A 22,953-nucleotide genomic window follows, 5' to 3' on the forward strand; every position below is an offset into this window, starting at 1 on the left:
CAACTTTTCATTTGTGACAGAGCAATACAAGATGTGACATCTTTCGCTATTTAACCTCAGTTGTTCAGAGGGAACATATGGGGCAAATGGGGAACATAAACATGAAGATTGTCTTTGTGTGTTTGTTTTAGAGATGTTGGTGTCTTGTTGTGTTTTATGGCATGCTGGATTGTTTGTTGTTGTTTCACTTATGTACCTCGTCTGTGTGCACACTCAAGAGTGTACTAGCCCTATGTGGGTAAAATTGTGTTGTTGTGTTTATTTAAACAGTTCAGCACAGTTGTGCTCCACTGGTGCAGTTTTAAATTAAGTATACAGTGCATTCAGAAAGTAATCAGACCCCTTCATTTTTTCACATTTTGTCATGTTGCAGCCCATAATGACAAAGCAAAAACCAGATTTTGATATCATTGCAAATTTATTAAAAAGAAAAAACTGAAATATCACATTGACATAAGAATTCAGACCCTTAATTCAGTACTTAGTTGAAGCACCTTTGGCAGAGATTACAGCCTCAAGTCTTTTTGGGTATGATGCGACAAGCTTTGCACACCTGGATTTGGGGATTTTCTGCCATTCTTCTCTGCTGATCCTCTCAAGCTCAGTCAGGTTGGATGGGGACCGTCAGTGGACAGCCATTTTCAGGTCTCTCCAGAGATGTTCGATTAGGTTCAAGTCCGGGCTCTGGCTGGGCCACTCAAGGACATTCACAGAGTTGTTCCTAAGCCACTCTTGCTTTGTCTTGTCTGTGTGCATAGGGTCATTGTCCTGTTGGAAGGTGAATCTTAGGCCCAGTCTGAGGTCCTGAGCGCTCTAGACCAGGTTTTCATTAAGGATATCTCTGTATTTTGCTGCATTCAGCTTTTCTTCATCCCTGACCAGTCCCTCAGTCCCTGCCGCTGAAAAACACCCCCACAGCATGACGCTACCACCACCATGCTTCACCGTTGGGATGGTATTGCGCAGATCATGAACGGTGCCTGGTTTCCTACAGACATGACACTTGGAATTGAGGCCAAACAGTTCAATCTTCGTCTCATCACAGTCTGCGAGTCCTTTAGGTGCTTTTTTTTACGTATCTTGCACTGAGGAGAGGCTTCCGTCTGGCCACTCTGTCATAAAGCCCAGATCAGTGGAGTGTTGCAGTGATGGTTGTCGTTCTGCAAGTTTCTCCCATCTCCACACATGATCTCTGGAGCTCAACCAGAGTGACCATCGGGTTCTTGGTCAACTCTCTTACCAAGGCCCTTCTCCCCCATTTTCTCAGTCCTGGTTGTTCCAAACTTCTTCCATCTAAGAATTATGGACGCCACTGTGATTTTGGGAACCTTCAATGCAGCCAAAAAAATGTTGCAGCCTTCCCCAGATCTATCCCTCAACACAATCCTGTCTCTGAGCTATCCCCCTCAATAATCAAAACAAGCAAGTACAAGCCCCCCATTATTTATAACATGATCAATGGAAACATGGGTAAATACTTCACGCAGCAACCCCCCAATGTTCAAGCCAAATCTACGCCCTTGCTCTCACTAACATGTATTCATTTGTGGTAAATGTGTAATTATAACACTGATAGTGGAGGTTTTTTGTGTGACCCTTGATTTATTTTGCACTCTTATGTCATGATACTATGACCTTTCATTGAAGATATACTGTGTCACCATCGTCCCATGTTCTGTCTTGTGTTTCATTTTCTGTCTTTGTGTGAGTGCACGGTTTCGGTTGAATTCCCTGCCGTGCGCTCTTCGGTCAGTCTTGTTTTATGTCTGGAGCAATGTGTCTGGATCCTGACCCTTCTGTGTGGTTTAGTTTCGGTTTTGGTGTTGGGACCGGACATTCATGTTCCATGTCTTGTCCTGTATTGGCATGAGTGCATTGCACTTGTCATCTTGGCGGCATGCACTCGCATCAATAATCTATGTCTGTCTGTCACGACCGCGTGTTGCGTTGCGCGCCCGGGTTGCGAGCTGTCTTCACTTTGTGCTGAGGTTCGGTTACTTCGGTCTGAGGTTTCGGGTTTGTGTGTGGCCGAACTCTTGCACAGGTGTCCTGCCTGGTTTTTGTCGCCTGTTGCATCCATCGCGTGGCGTTTGCCTTAGTGTGAGAATGCATGGTATCGCTTTTTCTGGCGTATTCCCTCATCTTGTTTGTCAGTTGGCATGAGAGTATATTGCCTTATTGTCTTGGCGATGTGCGCTCATGCCATTTGGGTGTTTCGTTGTCCTGTGAGAGTACGTGGCTTTGTTTTGTTTCCGTATCGCCGCGTCTCTCTGTCTTACATCATACCTGCCTCCTTGTTTGCCCATTATTAGTTTATTAGTCTCACCTGCCCTGTCTCATTAACCTGTTGATTTCTCTCCCTATTTCAGTCTCTTCATGTGTGCTGTCCAGTACCAGTTAGTCTTGTTTTCCAGTCGGTCTTGTATGTTTCCAGTAGATCTTGTTGGTCAGTCCTGTTTATTGTCTGTTTCGGTCCGGTTCACAATACCTTCCCTACTCGGTCTGGTCAGTCCTGGTGTTCCCCGTTTCCCCTACCCCAGCCTGGATTACCTTTTTTCCTTTTGGGGTAGTTTATGTTTGTTTTTCCCCCTTGTGGGAGTTTGAGTTTTTTCCCTTTATTTTTGTATTTAATAATTTCTTGTTTTTTTACTCTGCATTTGGGTCCTGAGCCTCCCTGATCCTGACAATACTGTATGTTAGGAAATTACATCACACACACTGGACATCACCCATTCTGCAAAATTACTTTGAGTTATTTGAAGTTATAGTTTTATTTATGTTTTCCTTTATTTTGTGGTGTTATCATATGTGGTCAAGCATAACCTGTCCACACTGTTCTGGGAAGATATATGGTAAATTAATATAATAAATATACAGTATTTATGTTAACAGAAATAAAATCATAAATATTAGTTTAAAAATATGTTTTCTAGATATCAATCACAGACCATGTAGTGGCTCATTTATCCACTGAATGTTCACCCTGTTATTGCCCACCCTGATGCTGCCCATTTAATTGGATGGACATCTGAATTTTTTAGTAATTTAGCTTGACCAGTATGACTAATACAATCTTTAATATGTCCCTGTAATGAAGAAACATGAAGAATCTTGTTTTATTTTTCAGAAGTTTCAAAGCCAGAATGACAAACAAATTGGGTGGGAGAAGGGAATGCAAATTTGTTCATTTAATACTCATTTAGACTTATTTTACATTGGTCAAAACATTTAAAATTTTTGGACTTTCAAATTGAAACAATATTACTTAAAGGGATAGTTCACCCAAATATTTGGAAATGCATCTTCTCTTCAACTTCAAACTCTTCAGGCATGTTTTGTAAGTTCTGTTCTCTGGTTTGTGTGCAGCTGTGTTGTGTTTTCTGTTGTTAATATCGCTAGTGGTCCAGTTGAAGCAAAACAAAGCGGTTTTTCGCTTGAACACCCCATCTCGCGAGCAGGGCCAGCAAAACTCCTGCTCTCGTGCACTCTCATTAACAGGAGATCAACAGTCAGTCAAGATTTTCACTAAATAATAAGTTAGATTTTGGTTCGTTTCTCATCAAACCTTATCGTATGCCTTCAGAACAAGGCATGAATCACATTGAATAATTAATTAGACTTTTGCATCCTTTTGAAGCTTGAAGAGGAAGTCATCATTGGCTGCCATTGTATGACATCACTGAGCTGAATTTATTCTAGACTCAAGATGGCGCCGAGTATGGCTGCTGCGTTGCGAGCACCGACACAACACTAGTGTTTTGTTTGTTTAGTTTACAATTCTTATGTTTTTTGTACTGGATGTTGTCTGCCTTATTGTCTACGACAGATAAACACTTTTGGACATTGGTTCAGCAATTACACACCGCAAACCGGACTTCAAATTCCTCAATGCCGACCTGCTGTTTACAAACACGCCAGCGGAGCCCTTTGTCTGGGCTGCCCGGCTGCGGAAACGCAGGAGGAAAAGGGAAAACAGAGCCGCCGTTCTCATCAGAGTAAGATGCCGTGCAAATCGACCCTTGCTACCCAGTATTCTACTGGCAAATGTTCAGTCTGTGGATAACAAGCTCTGTGAGCTGAAAGCGCAGATCTCTTTCCAACGAGAGACGAGGGACTGCTGCATTATTTGCCTAACAGAAACTTGGATGTCTGCTGAGATTCCAGATTCAGCCATTGAACCCGCGGGGTTCTCCGTGCACTGAGCGGACAGAGCGAAAGACCTCTCAGGTAAAAGCAGAGGTGGTGGTGTATGTTTTATGATCAACAAATCCTGGTGTGATCAGAGGAATGTACATTCTATCAAGTCTTTCTGCTCTCCTGATCTGGAATTTCTCATGCTTCTGTGTCGACCATTCTGGCTACCGAGGGAATTCACAGCGGTCATTATCACAGCTGTGTACATCCCGCCACAAGCCGACACAGACCGGGCACTCAAGGAACTGTATGGGATTATAAGCAAGCAGGAAACCGCGCACCCTGAGGCCACGTTCATTGTGACCGGGGACTTTAATAAATTCAGTTTCAAATCAGTCGCACCAAAATACCACCAACATATTATTTTTAACACACGAGGGGACCGGTTTTTGGACCATTGCTACTCTCTCTTCTGGGATGGCTACAAATCCCTCCCCTGCCCACTATTTGGCAAATCGGACCACTCTTCCATTCTGCTTCTGCCCGCTTACAGGCAGAAATTGAAACAGGAAGCACCCACCCTCAGAACGATCCAGTGCTGGTCGGACCAATCAGACTCTATGCTACATGACTGTTTTGATCACGCAGACTGGGAGATGTTCCGGTCCGCCTCTGATGACGACATCAAGCTTTACGCTGATAGTGTAACGTGTTTCGTCAGAAAGTGCATAGAGGACATCGTTCCGACCAGAACAATACGGATCTATCCAAACCAGAAACCTTGAATTAATAGCGATGTTAGCGCGGCACTTGATGCGTGGACCTCCGCTTTTAATTCCGGGAATGCGGAGGAGCATAAACAAGCCAGTATGCCCTCCGAAAAACTATCAGAACAGCAAAACATCAGTACAGGAACAAGATTGAAGGACAGTTCAACACCACCAACTCTAGAAGCATGTGGCAGGGAATTAACATCATCACGGACTTTAAAGGGAATAAAAACTCTGCCGTGAACACCGCTGCCTCTCTCCCGGATGAGCTAAATACTTTTTATGCTCGTTTTGAGGGAAATAACACCGCCCTCGCAGAGAGCGCTCTCGTGGCCGAAGCTACAGAGGTTAGTTCACTCTCCATCTCTGTAGCGGAAGTAACCCGATCCTTCAGACGGGTGAATATCCGCAAAGCCGTGGGTGCAGACGGCATTCCAGGCCACGTCATCAGAGCGTGCGCGAACCAACTGGCTGGTGTTTTTACAGGCATTTTCAACCTTTCCCTCTCTTTGTCTGTAGTCCCCACATGCTTTAAAACATCCACCATTGTGCCTGTTCCAAAGCAATCCAAAATCACTTGCTTAAATGACTGGCGTCCTGTTGCTCTGACCCCCATCATCAGCAAATGCTTTGAGAGACTAATCAGAGATTACATCTGCTCTGTGCTGCCTTCCTCACTTGACCCATTGCAGTTTGCTTACCGCAACAACCGCTCCACTGATGATGCCATTGCATCTACAATACACACTGCTCTCTCCCACCTGGAAAAAAAGAACACTTATGTGAGAATGCTGTTTGTAGACTACAGCTCAGCATTCAACACCATAATGCCCTCCAAGCTTGATGAGAAACTCTGGGCTCTGGGCTTAAACAGCTCGCTGTGCAGCTGGATCCTGGACTTCCTGTCAAGCAGACGCCAGGTGGTTAGAATGGGCAGCAACATCTCATCACTGACCCTCAACACTGGAGCCCCACAGGGCTGTGTTCTCAGCCCACTCCTGTATTTCCTGTACACACATGACTGTGTGGCAACACACAGCTCCAGTGCCAGCATTAAGTTTGCTGATGATACAACGGTGGTAGGTCTGATCACTGACAATGATGAAACAGCCTACAGAGAGGAGGTGCACACTCTGACACACTGGTGTCAGGAGCACAACCTCTCCCTCAACGTCAGTAAGACAAAGGAGCTTGTGGTGGACTTCAGGAGAAGAGATAGAGAACAGTCCCATCACCATCAATGGAGCACCAGTGGAGAGAGTCAGCAGCTTCAAGTTCCTGGGTGTCCACATCACTGAGGAACTCACATGGTCCATCCACACTGAAGCCGTTGTGAAGAAGGCTCATCAGCGCCTCTTCTTCCTGAGACGGCTGAGGAAGTTTGGAATGAACCGCCACATCCTCACACGGTTCTACACCTGCACTGTGGAGAGCATCCTGACTGGCTGCATCTCCGCCTGGTACGGCAATAGCACCGCCCACAACCGCAAAGTACTGCAAAGGGTGGTGCGAACTGCCAGACACATCATCGGAGGTGAGCTTCCCTCCCTCCAGGACATATATACCAGGCGGTGTGTGAAAAAACCTTGGAGGATCATCAGAGACTCCAGCCACCCGAGCCATGGGCTGTTCTCACTGCTACCATCAGGCAGGCGGTATCGCAGCATCAGGACCCACACCAGCTGACTACATGACAGCTTCTTCCCCCAAACAATCAGACTTTTGAACTCTTGATCTCCCACAATCAAATACATCAGCACTGTACTTTATTACTCTTATATCTCACACCGGACTGTCATAAATTATATTATTATTATATTATATTCTCTCTTAACAACTTACTATCAACCAACAGTCTGAATGTCAATACAGTACAATACAACCTACTGTACATTCTATATATACTACTATATAGACTTTTTTTTTTTTATTGAATAATGTGTATCTATATTGTGTGTATTGTATACTGTACATTGTATGTTATTATTTGTATATTGTGTTGTGTGTAATTATGTGTATATTAGATTTTAAATTGTGTTGTAAATCTGATGTTTATTGTAAATTGGTACTGTCTCATCACTGTCACGACTACTATGTTGATCGGAACTGTACCCAAGAATTTCACACACCATTGCACTTGTGTATATGGTTGTGTGACAATAAAAGTGATTTGATTTGATTATTTTCAAACTTTCTCCCATTATGTACAGAAAAAGAAAGAAATGCATTATGGTTTAGAACAACACGAGGGTTAGTAAATAATGAATGAATTTAATTTGTTTGGTGAACTATCCCTTTAATGCAATATAAAATGCCCCCAGTTGGTGATGCTGAATTTCCTTGTTATCATTATCAATTGTACCACAAAAACTCTTATTGTCAAATACAAGCTTTTCAGAATAACAAGCTAATACTCAGCTAAAGATATATGCAAATAAAATTACATTATAGAATACAAAATAATACTGTTACTTCCAAATATGGCACTTACATTTGCATTGTTCAAGTTCAAGACATTGATATGATTATGGCTTATCTGGCTTATGTTTATTGGTGGGGTACTTCTGGATATGTATGTGGGTATGTATGATTAAAACTGTTATAACACAATGCATGTGGAGGATTTTTTAGATGAAGGTTCTCTGGGCATTCTGCATTCAGAATCTTCACCATCAGTCCCATTTCTCAGCTGAATACTCTCTTTTTCTGGATCTGGACCTACTAACACATTCATAAATATACACTGGTGGCCAAAAGTTTGGAATAATGTACAGATTTTGCTGTTTCGGAAGGAAACTGGTACTTTAATTCACCAAAGTGTCATTCAACTGATCACAAAGTATAGTCAGGACATTACTGATGTAAAAAACAGCACCATCACTATTTGAAAAAAGTCATTTTTGATCAAATCTAGACAGACCCCATTTCCAGCAGCCATCACTCCAACAACTTATCCTTGAGTAATCATGCTAAATTGTTAATTTGGTACTAAATCACTTATTACAACCGTTATATCAAACACAGCTGAAAGTTATTTGGTTCATTAAATGAAGCTTAACATTGTCTTTGTGTTTGTTTTTGAGTTGCCACAGTATGCAATAGACTGGCATGTCTTAAGGTCAATATTAGGTCAAAAATGGCAAAAAAGAAACAGCTTTCTCTAGAAACTCGTCAGTCAATCATTGTTTTGAGGAATGAAGGTTATACAATGCTTGAAATTGCCAAAAATGTGGAAGAGATGTGGAAGGCCAGATGTACAACTAAACAAGAGGATAAGTACATCAGAGTCTCTAGTTTGAGAAATAGACGCCTCACATGTCCTCAGCTGACAGCTTCATTGAATTCTACCTGCTCAACACCAGTTTCATGTACAACAGTAAAGAGAAGACTCAGGGGTGCAGGCCTTATGGGAAGAATTGCAAAGAAAAAGCCACTTTTGAAACAGAAATCAAAAAGAAAAGGTTAGAGTGGGCAAAGAAACACAGACATTGGACAAAAGAGTGTTATGGATCTTAACCCCACTGAGCTTTTGTGGGATCAGCTAGACTGTAAGGTGCGTGAGAAGTGCCCGACAAGACAGCCACATCTATGGCAAGTGCTACAGGAAGTGTGGGGTGAAATGTCACCTGAGTATCTGGACAAACTGACAGCTGGAATGCCAAGGATCTGCAAAGCTGTCATTGCTGCACGTGGAGGATTTTTTGATGAGAACTCTTTGAAGTAGTTTAATTTTTTTTAATTGTAATAGTAATTTTTCACATTATTAATGTCCTGACTATACATTGTGATCAGTTGAATGCCACTTTGGTGAACAAAAGTTACAATTTCTTTCCATAAGAGCAAAATCTGTACATTATTCCAAACTTTTGGCCGCCAGTGTATAAATATACTGAACTGAATAATGACTAGGAATTTTTGCGGCTATACCTTGTGAAGGAACACATGCATGCCCTTCTTCAAGACCACTTTCATGTGCTTGGACATTATTTGCATCCTGGATAAAGACATGGACATTATTATATAATACATTTATTAGTAATACCTATTCATGTTACTTTATAAACAACAAAGAAAACAACATACTGTAAATCAAAATTGCATTATTGTATTAAAAACTTACCATTAAAGACTTTTCTATTATCTTTCTTTTTTCCTCAGGAAGGGTTCTGAAATACCTGTGAATGGATAGGACTACTCATATATTATCTGAACGGATACTTTTATAATGACACACACATAAAATAAAATATATATATATATATATATATATATATATATATATATATATATATATATATCAATAAACAGTGAAAAGTTATTTTAAGTCAAATGCTCTCATTTACAGTGATTATACTGATGAACAAAAAGTTAGTAATTCAAACATTTTTGTATACAGCCAATTCTTACCTGTGTGTGTGTGTGTGTGTGTAAGCTTAACTCACCTCCTCAGATAGGAACCTTGTTTCTCCTCCTTCTTTGTAGCAGCAGAGGAAATAGGCATCTCTCCAGCTACATTTTAACAACACAGTGCACTAAAACATTCACAAGATGTAAGTTGTTATACACCTGGAACAATCAAAAGAGTACAAGCTGGTCCTGAATGTATTTTTAACATTTCTGAGATACAATTTCAGTCTCCCCAACAACCTGCTGATCCTGGCAATAGAGGAGGGTTTTGTTGTTATTTCCATAGCAACAGAACCCTGTATAAGCTCCACAATAGTGACAATGAAAAAAGAGGTGTGGAGGAGCAGAACTGCCCTTGGTCAAACTTTTGGGTGTAACTTGGGTATTGTTGTTCACCCTATCTACATAAAGACATAATGTAATTTGTAACATAATGTAATTTGTAATGTATTCCATTAGATTACTCTAGGTAAGTAACATAACCTAAATACTTTGGATTACTTCTTCAGCACTTGTAGATTTTTTTCACTTGTTTTGACTATAAAAACTCTGCCAGTACAGTAAGACAAAATACGCATGTTAAAAATACATTCTCTGAAAAAAGCCTAAATATCTTATGCAGTGTTACTTGAACAAGATAAAACAAACTGATCTTTTTTTAAAGGATTTTTTGATATTTTTACAGAAAAACAATACATAAATTCTCATCAAGAATAATATTTTTGCCCTAATATCAAAGGTCTTACTGTCATGATCCTGTTACTTTAGTCTTAGTTTATTGTTGTTGTGGCAGGGACAGTCTCCTCTGCCCATTGGTTATGTTATCATCTGTTTGTACATGTCTTGTGTGTTGTGAGTGCACATGGCTGTGGTTGATTTCATCACCATGTGCACTCGTGTCATTTGGTCTTGTATGCTTGCACATGGCTTTGTGTTTGTCTTGCCATGTGAGTCCCTGCCTCCTTCCCTCATCACTCTCCCTCGTTTAGTCCTTGTTACGTTAATTAGTTTCACCTGTTCCTCATGTGCGTTCCTTCTAAATATTGTGCCCTCTTTCCTCACGTCTCGGCCAGGTTGTTTGGTGTGTTCATGAGTTTACCAGTCCATGTTGTCAGTTGGTTCTTGAACTCCTTGGTCAGTCCTTGTCTTTGATTTATCCTGTTTGTTTCTGTTCTGTTTTTTAATTATTATTTTAAATAAAGCCCTATTTTTACTTGCCTCGTGCGTTTGGGTCCTTCCTCAACAATTTGTGACACTTGATAAATAAATATATATATCTACTGTGTATTTACTTAATTAAAAAATATGATCATGCCTGGTAGCAGGTGCATGTAAAATGGCTGAAAAATAGCATTTTAGCTTAGCATAAAGCTAAATGTTCACATGACATTTTACACAAGGTTTATTTATGTTTTTGCTACTCAAACTTATTTCAAACCAGTGGTGTATTAGTGTCTGAAGAGGTGGGCATACTGTGAATTTATGAAGCTCCAAAAGTCACATTTAGGCAGCATAAAAGTAATCCATGCAACTGCAGTCGATCAATAAATGTCTTCTGAAGCGAATTGATAGGTTTATGTAAGAAACAAGTCAATAAATGTGTTTTTTGTTTTTGTTGTTTCCCCCAATGTTGGCATGCCTAATTCCCACTACTTTAGTAGGTCCTCGTGGTGGCGTGGTTACTCACCTCAATCCAGGTGGCGGAGGACAAGTCTCAGTTGCCTCCACTTGTGAGACTGTCAATCCGCGCATCTTATCATGTGGCTCGCTGTGCATGACACTGTGGAGTCTCACAACATGTGGAGGCTCATGCTAAACTCCGCGATCCACGCACAACTTACCACATGCCACATTGAGAGCGAGAACCACACATTATAGAGACCATGAGGAGGTTACCCCATGTGAATCTATGCTCCCTAGCAACCGGACCAATTTGATTGCTAATGAGACCTGGCTGGAGTCACTCAGCATGCCCTGGATTCGAACTCACAACTCCAGGGGTGGTAGTCAGCATCAATACTCGCTGAGCTACCCAGGCCCCCCAGTTAAAATGTTTTTAACTTTAAATCGGCGCTTCCATCCAGGGCTCTGATGCTGTTTGGAATGTCCGAACTCTCGCGTGAGGTTTGTTCTTCTGTTGTAAATAAGCGCCGCTTCTGAATTCTCATATGAACTTGCTAGCAGGAAGCGCTTTTTCAAAGTTAATAACATTTTAATTATCGATTTATTTTTTACACAAACATATCAATTTGCTTCAGAAGACATTCATTGATCGACTGGAGTCATGTGGAGTAAATTTATGCTGCCTAAATATGACTTTTGGATCGTCAAGGTGCTGGCACCTGTGTACTTCTATTATAAGGACCTGACAGAGCTCTATCTTCTTCTAAAAACCTTCATTTGTGTTCTGCTGAAGAAAGACAGTCATTCACATCTGGGATGGCATCAGAGTAAGTGAATAATGAGAGAATTTGTATTTTTGGGTGAACTATTCCTTTAAGAAATTGTTTCACCGCTGTTCTAACACTCTTTGGATCACATCATTTATATTGATAAATGTTTTCCATCTTAAAGGACTAAATATTAAATGAAACAAATGTCAGTAAAATGCAAAGTAATCTCTTCAGTAATCAAAATATTTTTTTAATGTAACTGTTTTCTGATTACCAATTATTAAAATTGTAACTGTAGTCAGTTACTTATATTTTGTATTTTAAATACGTAATCGCGTTAGATGTATTCCATTACTCCCAAACCCTGGTTTTATATATATATATATATATATATATATATATATATACAGTATGAGCAGAAAGAGGGTGCTTTCACACTGTTATGAGTGAAAAGGTGGATATGACGTCATTAAGGAACTTTCCCTTTGGGAGCTTAATAGAGAGAATCCACATACAGTTAGCAAAAGTTGTCATTGTTTACACTGTGTGGGGTTTTGAAATAAGTTTGGAGCAGCAGCAATAGTTAAACTTGTTTAAATTGTCATGTGAACATTTAACTTTATACTAAGCTAAAATGCTATTTCTAGCCCTTATACATGCATCTGTTGTCAGACATGACTTTGTTCTATCAAGCAAATCCAAGTTAATTTTTTTTTAATTTTTGTATTGTTTTCCTGTAAAAATATATACAAATTATTTAAACAAAATACATTCATTTTGTTTTAGAAGCAACACAAAAATATTTTTGTCTTTTTTCAGAGAATGTATTTTAGTATAGCCTACTGTATTTTTTTTATTATTTTTTTTTACCTTACTGGCAGATTTTTTCACATGTTATTATCTTGTTTACAGTCAAAACAAGTGAAAAAATCAGCCAGTGCTGAAGAAGTAATCCAAAGTATTCAGATTACATTACTGACATTGAGTAATCTAACAGAATACGTTACAAATTACACTTAACAGCAATTATTCTGTAATCTGTAGTGGAATACATGTTAAAAGTAACCTTCCCAACCCTGCATAACATTAAAAAAAATACATAAAGAGAATATACGTACATTACATAGGCCTATATAAATTCCACAAAAATAAAAAAATAAAAATAAAATAAAAAAAATAAAATAAAAAAAATAAAAATAGTTGCCTACATAATCTGTAATATCTGCAATAAACACAGTAGGCTATTCACAAAATACACACAAAGTGTATTGCACTGATATTTAGTAACATTACACGGTCTGTTTAAAGACATTATATTCTTTTTTTTAATTGATTATCAACTTTGAAGGTCCAAAAATCATATAAAGGCAGCATAAAAGTAATTCATACGACTCCAGTGGTTTAATCCATGTCTTCAGAAGCGATATGATAGGTGTTGGTGAGAAACAGATCAATATTTAAGTCCTTTTTTACTATAAACTCTCCTCCTTGCCCAGTAGGTGGCGATATGCAAGAAGAATGCGAATCGCCTAAAACAAAAGAAAAATGTGGAAGAGGAAGTGAAAGTGGAGATTTATAGTAAAAAAGCACTTAAATATTGATCTGTTTCTCATCCACACACCTATCTTATCACTTCTGAAGACATGGATTAAACCACTGGAGTCTTATGAATTACTTTAATGCTGCCATTATGTGCGTTTTGGAGCTTCAAAATTTTGGTCACCATTCACTTGGATTGTACGGACCTACAGAACTGAGATATTCTTGTAAAAATCTTCGTTTGTGTTCTGCAGAAGAAAGAAAGTCATACACATCTGGGATGGCATGAGGGTGAGTTGCGTGAACTATCCCTTTAAGATGTTTTATGTTTTTCAGCAGGGAATGACTGTTTATAATATTGTGTACTATTTAGTTCTACGTTCTAGTTCCAAACTGTAATATTTAGCGTTACAGATATGTGTATGTCATGAATATGTCACACGTGAATCGCACAGCCTGTAACCGAAGTCCCCTCCCCCTGAGCGGAAGTGCAGCCACTGCAGCTGTTATTGTTGACAGACGGAGCTTCGGGGGGAAATGGCGGTGTCTCGTCGATCCTCTCAGCATCAACACAGTAGCCTGCAGTCGTCTCCGCGGAACGCCGTGATCGCCTCTCCGTCTCCCGAATCACCCTCAGTGATTTTTCCCGAAGCAACGAGTTCATTAAGCCCCATCGCCGGTCGCGAGGCGGAATGCAGCGGAGCGACGATGGACGCAGCAGCGGCCTCCTCCTCCTCCTCCGCCTCTTCCCCGGAGCGACCCGCCCCAGCGGCCGCAGCAGCGACGTCGGCGCTCGGCAGCTCCAGCTGCAGCAGCATTAGCTCCAGCGCGACCGCAGGCAGCCAGAGCCCCGGCTCGGGGGCCGCCAGTCCCGGGGAGCTAGTCTGCGGGGCTGGCGGGGCGTTCAGGGAGCTCTTCGAGGCCTGTCGTAACGGAGATGTGTCGCGGGTGAAGCGGCTGGTGGACTCAGTGAATGTGAACGCCAAAGACATGGCCGGGAGAAAATCAACACCACTGCATTTCGCTGCAGGTCTGTATTTATGGTATATAGTGTGTGTTGTGTTTAAAAGATCGGCAGTCTAAGCTCGTTGCTTTTTTTGTTGGTCCTTCTAATTAACAAACGTATATTTTTCACTACATATCTCTGGTTCCACTGCAATGTGATGACATTATGCAATTAGTAACACATCTAAAAGTCTATTCAATTACATAAAGTGTACTTTCATAGAGGAATAATGAACAACAGCTTGAATATTCATCGTAGTCATGCATCAAGCCATAACCTATACATCGATCAGTGATTTAGCCATATATTTGTCAGTATGTGTAGAGGCAGAGAGCAAAAATTATTTTATAAAACCATATTTATCATAGATTTAACTCTGAAGTGATGTTATATTATGTTTTGCATCCTTTGGCAGGAAACATATGTTTTAAATAATGTTTATCTTTTAAATTAGTATTTAAAATGCATTATCATGTGTGATGTTTCTCAGACTTTTGGCTGAAAATACAGTTATACACTTATATTTTCATTACATTAGATGCATTACATTTTAATATGATCATCATGCAAAGTTTTTGCGGAAAATGTGTATTTTAAATTGTTCGTCATTTATTAGGAGATTCATGCAAACATTATATTAAATGTTTCACAGACTTTGGCAGAACATTCTATGTACTTTTTATACCATGTTATTTTTTTTTTCATTCTGGGTCTATAAACCACCATTGATATTGATAAGTGATCAATATTGTTTTTTCAATGACTGACTCTTAACATTTTGCATCACGATAAGTTAGTTGCACGTTAGACTGATTGTCGCATAAATGTTCGACAGACTTTAGCTGGAAATATATGTATTTTTAGATAATATATATGGTTTCAGTGCATCATATTTCTTCATATTTTAGATTGATTGTAATATTTGATGTTTGTCAGGCTTTGGCAGAAAGGACGTTGTCGAGCATCTCCTGCAGACCGGAGCAAACGTGCACTCGCGTGATGACGGTGGTCTGATCCCGCTCCATAACGCCTGCTCGTTCGGACATGCGGAGGTTGTCAGCCTGCTGTTATGTAGCGGCGCGGACCCCAACGCACGAGACAACTGGAACTACACACCCCTGCACGAAGCTGCCATCAAGGGCAAGATAGACGTGTGCATTGGTACGGATTCTCTGTTTTTGTGTGTTATTTTACTAATCCATTGTGAGCTGTCCAGCTTTGGAATTCCATCATATTATTCCACTGTATACCGAAACACAATTTAAGGGATAGTTCACCCAAAAATTAAAATTCTCTCATTTACTCACCCTCATGCCATCCCTGATGTGTATGACTTTCTTTCTTTCTAGTTTGGGTGAACTATCCCTTTAATTCCACTACAAATGCAGAAACTATGGATGCACCCAATTTTGACTTATACGGATAACCGATAATTGCTTTTATGTTATGGTCGATGGCTGATATTTACACTGGCGACCAAAAGTTTGGAATAATGTACAGATTTTGCTGTTTCGGAAGGAAATTGGTACTTTAATTCACCAAAGTGGCATTCAGCTGATCACAAAGTGTAGTCAGGACATTACTGATGTAAAATACAGCACCATCACTATTTAAAAAAAATCATTTTTGATCAAATCTAGACAGACCCCATTTCCAGCAGCCATCACTCCAACAACTTATCCTTGAGTAATCATGCTAAATTGATCATTTGGTACTAGAAAATCACTTATTACAACCGTTATATCAAACACAGCTGAAAGATATTTGGTTCGTTAAATGAAGCTTAACATTGTCTTTGTGTTTGTTTTTGAGTTGCCACAGTATGCAATAGACTGGCATGTCTTAAGGTCAATATTAGGTCAAAAATGGCAAAAAAAGAAACAGATTTCTCTAAAAACTCATCAGTCAATCATTGTTTTGAGGAATGAAGGCTTTACAGTCTTCAAAGACAAAGGACAACTGGCTCTAACAAGGACAGAAAGAGATGTGGAAGGCCAGATTTACAACTAAATAAGAGGATAAGTACATCAGAGACTCTAGTTTGAGAAATAGACGCCTCACATGTCCTCAGCTGACAGCTTCATTGAATTCTACCCGCTCAACACCAGTTTCATGTACAACAGTAAAGAGAAGACTCAGGGATGCAGGCCTTATGGGAAGAATTGCAAAGAAAAAGCCACTTTTGAAACAGAAAAACAAAAAGAAAAGGTTCGAGTGGCCAAAGAAACACAGACATTGGACAACAGATAATTGGAAAAGAGTGTTCTGGATCTTAACCCCATTGAGCTTTTGTGGGATCAGCTAGACTGTAAGGTGCGTGAGAAGTGCCCGACAAGACAGTCACATCTATGGCAAGTGCTACAGGAAGTGTGGGGTGAAATGTCACCTGAGTATCTGGACAAACTGACAGCTAGAATGTCAAGGATCTGCAAAGCTAACATTGCTGCACATGGAGGATTTTTTTGATGAGAACTCTTTGAAGTAGTTTAATTTTTTCAAATTTTAATAGTAATTTTTCATGTTATTAATGTCCTGACTATACATTGTGATCAGCTGAATGCCACTTTGGTGATTAAAGTACCAATTTTCTTTCCATAAGAGCAAAATCTGTACATTATTCCAAACTTTTGGCCGCCAGTGTACATCTATAATGTTTTGTATATTTTAAACAGCTACTGTTCACAGCAAGTGTAAAATCGCATCCTTTAAGAAAAAAGATGATATAAGAGTGCAATTTCAGCGTAATCAGCCCAATAAATTAATAAAAAGTTCTAAATATGACCAATGTCAATATGCCCATCAATATATTGTGCATTTCTAGCAGAAAGGCAATTTGTTGTCTACTGAATCATAATCCTTATTGTGTTTTAGGGGTTGTGTAGCTGTTACTGAGTGGTGTGCTGTGCTGCAGTATTATGTTGTGATAGTGCTGTTGTTCTGCAGTTTTTTGCACCATTTCTCTTCTGCACCCTGATGTCATAGAGTGCTGTTGAATACCCTTCTGCTGAGACAACACTGTGTGTGTGTGTGTGTGTGTGTGTGTGTGTGTGTGTGAGAGAGAGAGAGAGAGAGAGAGAGAGAGAGAGGGGAAAAACTGACATAATCTCTAATGTGTGCATTTGTTGCAGGATGAATGTTTTTGTCAGAATCTTAATTTATACTTTGTGTAAAACCATTTTTTTTTGTGTGTACTTTGGCAAATAGTTTTTGATTTAGTTCAGGTATGTAGGAACAGTTTTTAAAGTGGAGTAGACAAACAAAATCTTTTAAATAAATGGTTTCTACCCGTCTGGTTTGGTCTAATTTTATCTGTTTCAAAAGTGGAGAATAACTATGTTTTGCTTGACTTTGTTTCTTTTAGTGTTGCTCCAGCATGGTGCTGATCCAAACATCAGAAACACTGATGGCAAATCAGCTCTGGATCTGGCAGACCCATCTGCCAAAACAGTCCTCACTGGTGAGCCAAACACATACAATCTACTGTTCCGTCTTAAGGCCTATTCACACCAAATCCGAGACGAAGTGCAAACGAAAGGCCTATTCACACCGAGACCATAACTAATAAAATTAAAAACAATTTCACCCTGTACAGTAGGCGGCGCAGTTCTATAAACATATATAAGCATTACTTTGGGAACACAAGGGGATTTATTAGGCTTTATTAGTATGATTATTACTATCTTTACATTTATAATTGTCTTTAGTTCTTAACCTGTAGGCTATTAGTAATTTTCCACCTGTGGTTGTTGACGTATACTTGCACGATGGCAAATGGGGCCATTGGAGACGGTGAATGTTTGAATTTGGGGAGGTGGTTATATACACTATATTGCCAAAAGTATTCGCTCACCCATCCAAATAATTGAATTCAGGTGTTCCAATCACTTCCATGGCCACAGGTGTATAAAATGAAGCACCTAGGCATGCAGACTGCTTCTACAAACATTTGTGAAAGAATGGGCCGCTCTCAGGAGCTCAGTGAATTCCAGCGTGGTACTGTGATAGGATGCCACCTGTGCAACAAGTCCAGTCGTGAAATTTCCTCGCTACTAAATATTCCACAGTCAACTGTCAGTGGTATTATAACAAAGTGGAAGCGATTGGGAATGACAGCAACTCAGCCACGAAGTGGTAGGCCATGTAAAATGGTCAGCGGATGCTGAGGCGCATAGTGCGCAGAGGTCGCCAACTTTCTGCAGAGTCAATCGCTACAGACCTCCAAAGTTCATGTGGCCTTCAGATTAGCTCAAGAACAGTGTGTAGAGAGCTTCATGGAATGGGTTTCCATGGCCGAGCAGCTGCATCCAAGCCATACATCACCAAGTGCAATGCAAAGCGTCGGATGCAGTGGTGTAAAGCACGTCGCCACTGGACTCTAGAGCAGTGGAGACGCGTTCTCTGGAGTGACGAATCACGCTTCTCCATCTGGCAATCTGATGGACGAGTCTGGGTTTGGCGGTTGCCAGGAGAACGGTACTTGTCTGACTGCATTGTGCCAACTGTGAAGTTTGGTGGAGGGGGGATTATTTTGTGGGGTTGTTTTTCAGGAGCTGGGCTTGGCCCCTTAGTTCCAGTGAAAGGAACTCTGAATGCTTCAGAATACCAAGAGATTTTGGACAATTCCATGCTCCCAACTTTGTGGGAACAGTTTGGGGATGGCCCCTTCCTGTTCCAACATGACTGCGCACCAGTGCACAAAGCAAGGTCCATAAAGACATGGATGAGCAAGTTTGGTGTGGAAGAACTTGACTGGCCTGCACAGAGTCCTGACCTCAACCCGATAGAGCACCTTTGGGATGAATTAGAGCGAAGACTGTGAGCCAGGCCTTCTCGTCCAACATCAGTGTCTGACCTCACAAATGCGCTTCTGGAAGAATGGTCAAAAATTCCCATAAACACACTCCTAAACCTTGTGGAAAGCCTTCCCAGAAGAGTTGAAGCTGTTATAGCTGCAAAGGGTGGGTCGACGTCATATTAAACCCTATGGATTAAGAATGGGATGTCACTTAAGTTCATATGCGTCTAAAGGCAGATGAGCGAATACTTTTGGCAATATAGTGTATAAGACTTTTATAGTTATTTTATATTATTATTTGAATTGCTTTTTTCATTTAGTCTAAAGTGCAGTTTGAATTTAGAAAGGTCTTTTGTTTATGTTTTTCGTGTATCAATAAATGAATGAAATTTTTAAAGGAAAATCAATAAAGCAAAACCTCGGCAGGGGGGTTGACAATGTAATCGGATATTGCTATGTTTTTTAAGGCGATTATCAATAAAATAATTTTTACATATCGCCCAGCCTTAAATTGGAGTTTATTTTGTCAAATAAAGTGCTGCATATCAGAGCATCACAGATGTGAGATATTGCTTAAAAATAATAAAATTACTATTGCTTTATTATTATTATTAGTAGTAGTAGTAGTAGTATAACTGTGAATATTACATAACTCTACAGTAGTGATCTATTCCTGCCTTACTTTTTTCATTTAAGCTGAGCTTTTATTTAGCCAGAGAATGAGTTTTTTCTTTATTCTTCTTTTTACAGTGATATAAATAAACGTGAAATAATGTACATGAAGTAAAAAACAGGTATAGTATAAAATATGATTCATCAGAACATTAAAAACTATTGCATATTTGTATTGAATTCAGGGTATCTTGTGTGTGATGAGCAAAATACGTGTTATATTATATTGGCATTAAAAATAGCAGTTTGGTTCAGCAATACTTTTATCTACACTCATAGTAAAATATTGCATTTTATGCAGTATTTTACTACAAGCTTAGTTTAAACGAATTGGCAAGCATTTTTTAGTGCAATTTTTAATGCCAGGATAATATAACAGGTACAGTGATATACATTATATAGTGGACATTGAGACAAAACACTAGGTATATATTTTAAAATATGAGTTATCAGCACATTATATAAATGTTAAAAAAAGAAACAATATGTTTACAGCTGTTATATAGTTACTGCATATTTGCATTGAATTCAGTGTTTTTGTGCATGAAACAAGTAAAAGCACAGGAATACACTCTGGTGTCTTTATATTTATGCACATTTGTAATACATGCACATATATTATAAGCAGACTTTCAGAAACTGATCGGGTTTATGTTTGTAGTACAAAGCGTTCATGAACTGCAACTATTTAGTTTTAAGAACATAATTTTTGGGGGTGTGTAACCATATCAGCTGCTGCACGTGGTGGTGGTGGTTTCTTGTCCTTTTGAGACTCTGGAAAAATGACAAAAAGCTCATATCTCATTTGTCAGTCAGTTTTCTTCGCAGTCCATAGAAAAATAATCTGACTGCGCTCTGGAATAAAACAAAAAACGATTTGTCATACAAGGTGTGAATAGCGCCATAGGCATTCCTTGTTCCTAAATAGGCCTTAAAAACAGACACACCACTGTACTCTCTAACTATATCATACACACATAAATATACACATTGTCTGAAAAGCTCTGTCACGCGTACTCACACATTCTCCAGTATAATAACAGTGTTTTTGATACACTCTGTCTGTCTTTAACCCTCAGGTGAATATAAGAAGGATGAACTGTTGGAGGCAGCGAGGTGAGCGTGATTATAATTGAATAATAATAAAATTAGCATCAGCCAAAATTACAGTAAAGCTGAATTGAGTCATTTCTGCGCCACTAACAGCACCCAATAGAATATTTTCCAAATATATGGAAGCCCACAGAGGCCATGTGTTATTAATACTTTTCTGTCATGCTTTCTCACTTTCACAATGTTGGCTTCCAAATGGTTGGAATTTTTAAAGCCTTATGCTAATGTAAATGTTTGAAATTACTGTGAGGTAAATTGCTGACGGCACTGATGCTGTACTGGCTCACCTTCATCTCTGTGTCACCTTATTGTCCTCCTTTTTTGCTCATTTAAATGACCTCTGTATTTCCTGTGCTAGAATGTTCCATACAGTTTTAAAGTGCTAAATTCGGATTCTACAACCAATGTTTGAGTGAACGTAACTGCATTGTACCCATTTATTAAATAACATTGTGTCGGGGGCCTGGGTAGCTCAGCGAGTAAAGTCGCGGGTTCGAATCCAGAGTGTGCTGAGTGACTCTAGCCAGGTCTCCTAAGCAACCAAATTGGCCCGGTTGCTAGGGAGGGTAGAGTCACATTGGGTAACCTCCTCGTGGTCACTATAATGTGGTTCTCGCTCTCGGTGGGGCGCGTGGTGAGTTGTGCGTGGATGCCATGGAGAATTGCGTGGGCCTCCACATGCACTACGTCTCTGCGGTAACGTGCTCAACAAGCCACGTGATAAGATGCATGGATTGACTGTCTCAGACGTGGAGGCAACTGAGATTCGTCCTCCGCCACCCGGATTGAGGCGAATCACTACGCCACCACGAGGACTTAGAGTGCATTGGGAATTGGGAATTGTGTCAGATATGATAAGAATTGTCATGGAAGTCGTGGTCACAATGGTTATAGTCGTTATTTATATATATTCGAATAGAAAAGGGCTTGACTTCAGGTACTTGTTCACACAGACATTGTTCAAGCTGTTCCTCTAAGCTATTGTATGAACTGGGGATGTTCAAAACTACATCAGAATCACCTAGTCGGTCCATTGCCAGAATGGTTAGTTCAACTTATGTTAAGGAAGCCCAGTCAGAGACCATTTAGCAGAGACAGGCCACTTCTATTAAAATGAATGGGAGAAATTGGAATGCCCAGCGGTCAACGGATGTTGAAAAGAAGTCCTGCCTTAAAGGTAAAAGAGCCAGTCACCTTTTAGATACAGACATCACCTGTCAATCGACTCGAAAACGTGCATGCGCATTAGCTATACAAACCAGGAAAGTTGTGTTTTTTGTGTGCGCACGCGTGTAATCTGAGGTTAAGAAGCACAATTTATGGTTCCAGTGTTGTCAGATTTGACTGCTTATTTGAAATATGTTCTTTGATCGTAATCTGAAAATTTGAAAGATCCAATAAACCATTTCTAGGACTGTTCGTTGGTGATGTCAAGTGACCGTGAACATTTCCTGCTTGTCAAAACAAAGACCATTTAGCAGAGAAGGGGCCACTTCTATTAAAATGAATGGAAGAAATTGGAACGCCTAACGGCAGCCAACGGTCAACGAAAAAAAATACAGCCTCATCACTGCTGCCTTTAAACACCGAGCGCGCTTCTCCTCGGGAGACCGGTCTCTGCTTGCTGGCGTCTTTACAGGTCCAGGAACGGAGCGGTGAGGGTCCGGTGCGAGTTAGAAGCGACGCCGGGGATTGGAGCACACGTTTTCGGCCATGCAGCTCGAGTGATGCCGGCGCCACATGCGCCTCGGACCATTACAAGTTTCCTGCTTATTTGAAATATGTTCTTTTATCATAGTCTTGACCAACCATTTTGGAGATTTCTGTCTTTCCCCCTTCAAGTAGATAGGAGCTGCACTGTCATGACGCTTGTTTACATTGAAAAATAGCTGCCCAAACTGCCCAAGAGCGTTCTAAAAACGGCCACCGATTGGACTGTAATTAATCCGATTAAAAATTGTAATTGATTGACAGCCTTACAAAAAATAAAAATGTAAACAATCCCACAAAATGCCTTTAATCTGCTTAAAGTTGCTCTCTCTCTCTCTATCTATCTATCTATCTATCTAATGGTTTATCTGACTATCTATGTGACAATCTGACTATCTATCTAGCTGTCGTTTT

The 22,953-nt window shown here is 40.0% G+C and overlaps 1 protein-coding gene across 2 annotated transcripts in view; it reads left to right on the forward strand.

Moving 5' to 3' along the window:
• Positions 1 to 13,741: 13,741 nt before the first annotated feature.
• LOC127430111 (poly [ADP-ribose] polymerase tankyrase-1-like) overlaps positions 13,742 to 22,953 on the forward strand; it is a 33,574-nt gene continuing 24,362 nt past the window's right edge. For both annotated transcript variants that reach the window (XM_051679609.1, XM_051679617.1), the window contains exons 1-4: positions 13,742 to 14,273; positions 15,186 to 15,410; positions 17,611 to 17,706; positions 20,796 to 20,832. In XM_051679609.1, the coding sequence (XP_051535569.1) occupies positions 13,781 to 14,273; positions 15,186 to 15,410; positions 17,611 to 17,706; positions 20,796 to 20,832 (851 nt within the window). In that variant the 5' untranslated portion in view covers positions 13,742 to 13,780. The remainder of the gene's footprint in view (positions 14,274 to 15,185; positions 15,411 to 17,610; positions 17,707 to 20,795; positions 20,833 to 22,953) is intronic.

This window comes from Myxocyprinus asiaticus, chromosome 3 (genome assembly GCF_019703515.2).
Source record: "Myxocyprinus asiaticus isolate MX2 ecotype Aquarium Trade chromosome 3, UBuf_Myxa_2, whole genome shotgun sequence".
Lineage (NCBI taxonomy): Eukaryota > Metazoa > Chordata > Actinopteri > Cypriniformes > Catostomidae > Myxocyprinus > Myxocyprinus asiaticus.